An 8,804-nucleotide genomic window follows, 5' to 3' on the forward strand; every position below is an offset into this window, starting at 1 on the left:
GGCCAGGTGCTTCTGGAAGGCACTGAAGAGACGATGTCCAGGCCAGGCCAGCTGAGAGAGCAGAACCAAAGGGGGAGGGCGGGAGGAAACACCCCTCGACCCATCTCCTCTGCACCTTATCCCCCAAGGGTTAACCCCCCTCCCGGCCCCTCCTCCCGCCCACCCAAGCCCCATCTCCCTTTAATCACATCTGATACCAGCGGCCCAGCCAGAACAAAGAGGCCATTTAGAGAAACGGGGCCGAGAAAGTGACCCCCGCACTCCAGGGCGGCCGCCGGGATGCCGGCACAAAGCGGCATTTCAGAGCTGAAATTTCAGCACCCAACTTGATTAAAGGATTGCGCGGGCCTGCGGGAGGATGGAAGGCGGTGCGAAGTCCGCCGCTCCCTGAACTGACCTTTCCCCAGAGCAGCACACCGACTGCCCCGAGCTCCCCCCGCCCAGCGCGCACCCATCCCGGGGGGCCTTGCCTCTGTCCAGGGCGCACCCACGGGGACCCCGCCCCTGGCAGAGGTCAGGGAGCCCAGCTCCTCTCCCCAGGAGGGAAGGCGGCAACACGGCAGAGGCCACGGCGGGGAGTCAGGGCGCCGACTTCCCGTCCGTCAGCACCGCCACCGCCGCGCTGCACCCTGCTCCTGTCCCCCCACCGCCCCGGCCCTAGGAGGGCAGAACCCCCCGAATCGGTCTTCCCGCAGGCTGGGTAGCGGGATGAAGAGAACAGGACCCATCGGAACCCAAGAGAGGAAGGGGCCCCGGCCTGATTCAGTGCCACACCTGGAACCCCGCTTCTCCCCGTCACCCAGGCCCCGGCCCGACGGCACCCCCTTGCGGAAGGGAAGCGGCAGGGACGCCTTCCAGAGGGTGGGAGCCGGTGGGTGCAGATGAGCGGCAGCCCAGGCAGAGCGCGGGGCAGTGGCCTGGGCGTGGGGCCGAGGGCAGGTGCTCGGTCCTATCTCCAGCTGCTGACGTGCCCGGCAGGGCTCCGCGCGGGGAGGGCAGGAGATCACTGCACCCCAAGCTTCCTGCTGGGGCACTGCTCCTGAAAGGGGATCCGAGCCCTCGATAAGAGGCTCGAGGCAGGTCCTCAGGAAACAATGGGCGGCTTGATGAGACCTGCTCCGTGATACTCCTGAGAAGGGAGAAGCCCCTGCAGCCAGTCCCCACTGGAGAGGAAATTGGGGGTCTCCGTGGCAACCAGCTCCCTGGGCACAAAGGCTCGTCTGTGTGCTGGGAAGGCAGCTGAGGTGTCTCACCGCAGCAGCCCTCGCTGGCGAAGGGAGACGAGGGAGGGGTGGGGAGGGTGCGCGGGGGAAGGGCCCCTGGCGCTTCTTGAAGAGCTGACAGTCACGGGTGCCCGACGCAGGGACGCGCGCGGGAAGGAGCGGGCGGGCAGCGCGGGGAGCAGGGCGTGGAGAGGGCTTCGGGCTCAAGGGTTTATTATTTACACGCAGAAAGACAGGAAGCTGGGGCGGGGCAGGTGAGGAGCGCGTCCGGCTCAGTCCGTGATGATGAGCTCGTCCACCCCCCAGTCCTCATAGCTCCCGTCCGGCAGGTAGCGGCGGATGATGATGGGGATCTTTCGGGCCCTGCGGCAGGGGAGAAAGGACAGCGCGTGAGGGCGCGGCTCTGCGGCGGAAGGGACAGGCTGCGGGGAGCGCAGGGAAGCTGCGGCCTCAGGAGCATCCTCTTGGGATCCCAGCGGACTTTGCAGGGGCGGGCTCACAATGCACCCCTGAGTATGGGACAGGGGATCTGAAGAGCTCTGCCCCCAACACTGAAAGCGGGGTATGGGGACACATGGGGGGGTGCTGTGGGGCAAAGGTAACAGGAACCAGGAAATCCTGAGGTCAGGTCAATGGCTCCACCCCACCCTTTGCCCGTAGGAGCAAGCCAGGAAGTGAGGGTGGGGGCAGGCAGCAAAGACACCTCCACCCCAAGATGCCTCCTAGGGCCCTGGGCGACTTACTTGAGCTCTTTCATGGCGATGAGCAAGGGATCTGTCTCCCCCTCCAGCTCCACCATCACGGGGGCACACATCCTGTGGGTGCAAGACAGGTTTGGGCAGAAGGCAAGCACAGGGCCAGGGCCTGGCAGGTTCACTTCCCAGAGAGGGTGGGATCGGGCTCCTGGGCCGCACCTTCTCAGAGGCAGGCGTGGGAGGAGGGGAGCAGAGGCCCAGGGGCACTGCCACAGCGAGGGCACTCGAGTGGGGGGCAACAGAGTGGATTTAAATTCTGTGTCCCAAACCAGTGAATTTCTCTCCAAATCTCAGTCTCCTCGTCTGAAGATGGAAACACAAAGTCCCGCGGGGCCTGCTCGCTATCGATGTGAACACACCCCTGGCTAAGAGGGCTAAGAGGGCTGTGCCTGCTCAGCTCGTCAGCTAGCTGCCCTTACCTGATGGGAGCACTAATCATTTCTGTTTTACTAGTGAGGAAACTTAAGGCCAGAGAGGTCAGTAACTTCCCCTTGTCACACAGCCAGTAGGTGGCAGAGCCAAGACCTGAGCCCCCAAGCTCCAATGCCTCCATTAATAAGCGAAAGATCCAGAGAAAGGAGCTGTGAGCCGGGCGAGAGTCAGCATCCTCCGCGGCCACACAACAATCGTCACGCCCCAGTCAAGGGCCTTCCCCAGGGCCGATCTGACTGGGCCGGCCACATGGCAGGGTTCCAGTCAAAGGGCTTTTTCTGAGGCTCTGGGCCGTGCCGTGGGTGTGCCTCAGGCCAGCTCACCTCATTTTCCTTCTGTCTTGGCAAGACCCCCTCAGGCGTCCTGCCCTTCCCACCTTCACCAGGGAGAGGGGTGTCAGGCACTCACCTGCTTACAACCCATGTGCATACCCTGTGGTCACCAGGCAGAGCCCAGTCTGGACCCTGCTCATCTTTCTAGCAACTTCTGAAGCTACTTCCCTATATTTACCCCAGGCTCCAGCCAGGCCAAGCGTCTATGTTCCCTGGGTGGACCCTGTCTTTGCCCTGTGTCCTCTTGCAGTCTCTCCCTCACGCCATGTCTCCACCTGGAAACCCTCTGCCAAATCCTCAGTGCCCGCCTCACCTGACAGGTGTCCTCTCGGCATCAATCTCGCTGTACTCTAACTCCTGCCTGGAAGCTTGCCAGTTCTCGAGCACCTGGGGGCCAGGACCATGTGCCCTAGCACCACACCTGGCCCACCGCACAGGGTCTACACACAAACCAGGATGCCGATTCTAGGCCCACCTCCTCCAGGAAGCCAGGCTTCATGAGTCCAGCTCATATTTTCACGAATAGATCCCAAATCATTACCAGGCAAGCATGTTAAAAATACAGGTTTCCAGGTCCTTCCCCAAACCCTCAACAGAATCTTTGCAAAGCTCCCCCAAGTGATTCTGATAATCAGCCAGGCAGAGTGGCGCCTAATAATTTACACCTAAGGTAAATTGGGCTTACACCTAATAATTTAATGATTTATTACTGGCTGTTTGATTTCTGTTACTCCCCAAAAGTCTGAAAATTTTCCAAAGGCAAAGACCTAGTATTTAGTTCCCCCACATCCTCTCTCAAACATTTAAATCTTCCCAAAATATAAAGCTTTGAAGAATGTGGCAATATGGGCCTCCCCGGTGGCGCAGCGGTTGAGCGCTGGGTTGCGAAGCTGCCCGCGGCCTCTGCGGCGCCGGTTCGATCCCCGGCTACTCCCCGGCCACCGGAGGAGGATCCCGCATGGTGCGCAGACCTCTCCTGCCGCCCGCTGCTCCCCTCAGCAGTGTCCTTCGGTCCTTCTGCCTGCTCTGCTCCCCGCTCTGGCTCTGGTGAATTCTCTCACCCTCCCGCGCTTCTGACTGTACCCAGTGCATGTATAAACAAGACAAACAAATATAATAAATAAATAAATAAAAACATGCCTCTATAAAAAAAAAAAAAAACTATTAAAAAAAAAAAAAAAAAAGAATGTGGCAATATGCTTTTCCCAGTCTGCATATGCCGTATTTTTTCAAGATAGGAGTAATGCAAGGGCAGTCACCCACCTGCCCTCCCACAAGCTGCCTGGTGAGGCCCAGGTGAGGCCCAGGTGAGGCCCAGGTGAGGCAGTGACTCTGAGCAGGGAAAAGGCTGTGGCAAACCTCAGCCACCAGGTGGCGCTCACGGCCCCAGTGAGAGTACATCCAGAAACTGTCCAAGAGATGCCCTTCAGCTGCCCATCCCTGCCCAGTGCTAGGGATTGGACACAGCCTGGCAGTCCAAGGGCTCACAGCAGCAGGGAATAGCCAGCCGGTGTCCAAGCCCTTCCTCAGAAAGGGCACTACAGGCCCAACTAAGTTGTACTGTACCCAGCTCCCAGGAGGCTGGGACGTGGAGCAATAGCAAGCTGTTGTTCTTATAAGTTCTCCAAACGTGTTTAAGTGCCCCACGCCGCCCACCAAATGCACAGCTATCTGACAAGTGAACCTGTTACTCTGGGCATTCAGTGGCATCTCCAGTCTCACACCCCAAGAGACTTACACTCCCACATCATAACCTACACTGGCTTGCCTCACCCAGGGCCCCCTCGTCTGTTTCTGGCGCCTGAAGACCCTCAAAACCACCGTCCTTTCCTACCCCCACCTAAATCAACCCCCTTCCTGAAGCTTCCCAGCCCCCTGCAACGACCCCCTTCTCTTTTCTCTACCTCTTGCAAAGCACCACCCATCTCCCTGGGAAGGGTCCATGTCCCCGCCACAAGGTAGTCCCCGGGGGCTGGCAGCTGTGTCTTTAATCACCTTCACGGCCCAACAGGTAGCAGCTCAGTGTCGCATTCAAAGCTGACAGACTTGCATTTGCACAGTCTGAGCTTGAAAACAACCCAAGAACACACGTTCCGCTGGGTGGTTCTGAGCCTGCTGAACGCGGCCGTGAGTGCGTGTCCTCTCTGCGCTCCACCTCGTGGCAGCACCAGCCACAGGGCTGCAGGGCATGTGAACTGTGGCCAAGGAGATGAAAAGACTGAACTTTTAATCAATTACTTAATTGAAATTTAATGGCCACATGCAGCCAGTGGCTCCCAACGCCAGCCTGGAGGGGCCTAACCACCTTGCTCTCAAAAGCATCATACACAACGCGCCTGACTTCACCCAGCAGGGCAACGAGGGCAGCCGGGCTGGTGAGTGGTCCCTGGGCCCCTTGCTATGGAACGGATGAGGAACAAAGCTGCCTGCCCATAAAACCCTTTCCGAGATGGACACGGGCCCTCTTCACCCCACAAGACTGGAGGAGGTCAGCTGGACGCTGTGTGAGACGAGGCAGATCTAGCGCCCCACTTCTCTAGAGGGCAGGACCCCACAAGTTGTGCCCCCACTTCCCTTTCCAACCTATTTCTGCTCTCCTCCACCCCATGACGTGCCCCTGCTCCAGACTCTGCCACCTCCCACCCAGCTTGTCAGGCTTTTCCTCTGCCTCGTCTCTCCCTGGAGAGGACATTCCACGGGAGGAACAGGACCATGCCTGCCCTCCGTGTGCCCCCAGGAGGAGGGATAACGCATCTGACAAGGAGCCTGGGGAGAAGGGCAGGCACCTGTGGTCCGCCCTCCAACCACCACCACCTTGGCAGACACAGGCCCTGATCCCTGCCGGGGTGAATACACCAGCGTCTGACTTCCGCGCTCCCATCTGCTAGCTCACTCCTGAATCTTGTTATTCTTCCAACGAGTTCTAAACTTCAGAAAGAAAGAAAAACTTGCTCGTTTTGAAACCCCCAGAAGCCCTCCGCTGTTCTGTGCTTTCCCGCCCCTGTGGCTGCCCCCCGGAGGGCCCCTCCTCTGGCTACCTCTGAGCACACACCTTTTTCTTCTTCTCCACCACCCTGAGATCACTGACTTCTGCACTTTTTTTTTTTTTTTTTTTTGTGGGACCCTCGCCAGTGGCGGGGGAATGAACCGGTGCTGCAGAGACTGTGGGCAGCCTCACAGCCCAGAGCTCAACCGCTGCGCCACCAGGGGAGGCCCGACTTCTGCACTTTTATTGCTTTTTTCTGTGCTGTGATTTGACTTCTCAGATGCTCACGGCCTAGTTCTCCTACTGGATTGTAAACTTCCTGAGGGCCAGGGTCTAGCACGGTGCCTGGCACACAGGGATGGCAGCACCCTTGCTCAGAATGTGCTAGCAGGGGGTCTGTTCTCAGGGACCAGGCGGGGCCAGATCAGCCACTGGGAGGCTCGCTGCGGTTCACCAGAAAAGGGTTAAGGGCAAAAGCCACACTCACGCGATCTGCAGGGCTCGGGTGCCCAGCACACGGGCTCGCTCGTATTTGGTCATGTAGGGTGTGGTGATTCGCTTCTGGTTGGCCTGTGGGCGCTCTCCAGAGGGGAGGATCTCAACGTTCTCCTGGCCCTCCTGGACACCAAGAAAGAAAAGAAGAGAAGCTCAGGGTGTGTCTGGGGGAAGGAGGGAGGCTGAGGAGAATGACACGCAGGGCCTGGCAATGGGGCAGTCCCAGGAGGCTGCTCTATAAAGAAGTCCTTAAGCACAGACAACAAATCTCCCCAAGCAGGAAGCAAGGAATAACCCCCCCAGCTGTCAGACGAGGTGACTGAGTCGGTGGATCAAGTGGCTACGAAGTCAAGAGTGAAGGCAGGTGCAAACACGCACCCTCACACATTAACAACTGCTGGTTAAACATCTGCCCTGTGCCAGACATAAGAGATGCTAAGATGGAAGGCTAAGTGCTTCCACTCTTGAAGAATTCACAGACTGGGAAAAAGACAGGAAAGAACTAAACAGCTGGAACTATGAAGGTGGCAACAGAGCGAACCAGAAGGTGGGGACATCGAACGCAACTGGGGAGCCAGGACAGGTCAGAGATGAGACTCGAGCTACTCTAGAAGCATGGGGAGGAGCAGCCAAGCCAACAGGAAGAAGAGGGGTCACTTCAGCCTCAACCCACAGGGCTTCTCCACTACCTAGAACTGGAGTCTGCTTGCCCCGACCGGGGGTGCAGGTGGCAGGGGCCCCCTGACTGTGAGCAGCAGACAGAGGCATTCAGGCAGCATCACCCGCTGGCTCAAGTGGCAGGGTGGGCTGCAGAGGGGGCATCCAAGGCCAAACACTGACCTCCTCAGCATTCTCCAAGTCATCGAGCCCCTCATCCTCTTCCACATCATCAAAGTCATCACCATCAAAACTGTACCGGAAAAAAAAAAGCCAGTAGAGCATTAAAGAGGGCAGAAATCTGGGCTTCAATAAATATCAATTCAATGGACTTAACGAGTCACCAGCCCCCCCCCATTTTTTTAAAGGATACTTACTTTTAAAATCCTATTTTTATTTATTTATGCATACAAGACCTGGGGTGTAGGCCAAAGGTGCAGGGGGTGAGAGAATTCATCAGAGACCAAGTAGGGAGCAAAATAGGTGGATCTACTGAAATACACTGCTGAGGGGTGCAGCGGGCAAGACAGGAGAGGTCTGCTGCGCCATGTGGGTTAGTTCCCTGGCCAGGGATTGAACTCAGACCAACTCAGGCTGCAGCGGTGATAGCATGATAGCACTGAGACTTAACCCCTAAGCCATCACGGAGGCCCAACCCCCAAATTTTGCTAGGATCATTCATCATCTTTCCTGTCTGTGTTGGGTCATTCTCATCAGATTATACAGATACAGTCATTTCCCCCTTACAGAGCTTGATTTGTTAGAGAGCTGTCCATCTTTGCTGTCTAATTCCTCCCTTCCCCCACTCCGTTATAATCTGATTACAGTAAGAGCCCTGCCTCCAAGCCCCCATCAAAACCACTTATCAGATTAAGGATTTCCACGTTGCTAAATCCAAGGGGCAATGCTTGTTCTCATTTAGCCCAATCTCTCAGCTGGCACAGTAGACGCTCCCTCCTGCAAAAACACTGTCCTAACCTGACTCAAGGACACCCACTTTCTTGGTGTTCCCCCAGCTCCCAGGCCGCTCCTCCTGAGTCTCCGCTGCTGGTTTCTCCTTCCCCTCAATGCTGAAATGCTCACCCACCGCTGACATTCCTGGGGTCTTCTCAGCTGTTTCTAAATTTTGACAAGTATACTTACAGTGACCACGCCTCTTTTTGAGGTACAGCTCTCTCCTCTTCCCACACATCGAGAAACCTCTTTAGCTCTAGCGTCAAAATAAATCCCGAAAACGCAAAGCCACTTATCACCACCTCTACTACCGCTACCCGAGTACAAGCCACTCCTTTCTCTGACCTAGACTGCCGCAACCCTTCCAGACCTTTCTGCCTCCAAGCCTCCCCAGACCCTCCTCCGGATTACTTCTATCCTACACTCTTGCACCACGCCCCGGTAGGCTCTGCTCACGGGTCTGTCCCATCTTCTGGAAAGGGAGCACGTGGGGAGCAGCGACTGTGCCTAATTCACCTCAATACACCCAGTACCAGAGACAGAGGCCAGCTCAGGGGACGTTTGCTGAAGGCCACCTTTTTCACTGATCCTCTCTGGACCCCTGGCCCTGGGCCTTCGTGCGCTCGGCGCAGGCTCCCGGCTCCCCGCCCCCCCGGGCTCCGGCTCGCGGAGGCCCTCAGAGCCCGGCCCCTCGGACACGGCCCGCGACGCCCAGTCCTCCGCATCCTTTCGCCCGGGCGCCCGCTCACCCGCCCCTCCCGAGCGCGGGCACTCACTTGTCCTCGTTGTCTGACATGCCGCCGCCTGCGCCCCAGCCCGGCTCGGCGCCCCACAACACGGGCAGACCCCAGAGGCTGCGCGCTTCCGCCTCGCACGGCGCCACGCGACCTCTGCGCCTGCGCTGTGCCGACGGAGGCGCTCACTTCCGGGGGCGGGGCGATAACGTGCGCATGCGTGCGGAGGCGCGTCC

The 8,804-nt window shown here is 58.1% G+C and overlaps 1 protein-coding gene across 1 annotated transcript; it reads right to left on the reverse strand.

The window, feature by feature from the left end:
* Window positions 1-1,392: 1,392 nt before the first annotated feature.
* POLR2F (RNA polymerase II, I and III subunit F) lies at window positions 1,393-8,716 on the reverse strand. The gene is made up of 5 exons (XM_037513595.2): window positions 8,611-8,716; window positions 7,064-7,133; window positions 6,216-6,346; window positions 1,967-2,038; window positions 1,393-1,586 (listed from the first exon to the last, which is right to left on the reverse strand). Exons 1-5 carry the CDS (start codon window positions 8,628-8,630, stop codon window positions 1,496-1,498), a joined length of 384 nt encoding a protein of 127 aa, XP_037369492.1. The 5' UTR covers window positions 8,631-8,716; the 3' UTR covers window positions 1,393-1,495.
* Window positions 8,717-8,804: the final 88 nt, after the last annotated feature.

The sequence above is a fragment of the Talpa occidentalis genome, unplaced genomic scaffold (genome assembly GCF_014898055.3).
Source record: "Talpa occidentalis isolate TD23 unplaced genomic scaffold, MPIMG_talOcc4v2.1 talOcc4.16, whole genome shotgun sequence".
Taxonomy (NCBI): Eukaryota; Metazoa; Chordata; class Mammalia; order Eulipotyphla; family Talpidae; genus Talpa; species Talpa occidentalis.

Coding starts and splice junctions, on each gene's coding strand:
- POLR2F (XM_037513595.2), bottom strand. CDS start 8,630: ATGTCAGACAACGAGGACAA. Junction 7,134..8,610: donor ATGTCAGACAACGAGGACAA/GTGAGTGCCCGC, acceptor TTTCCGGTACAG/TTTTGATGGTGATGACTTTG. Junction 1,587..1,966: donor ATCGCCATGAAAGAGCTCAA/GTAAGTCGCCCA, acceptor CCCCTGCCGCAG/GGCCCGAAAGATCCCCATCA.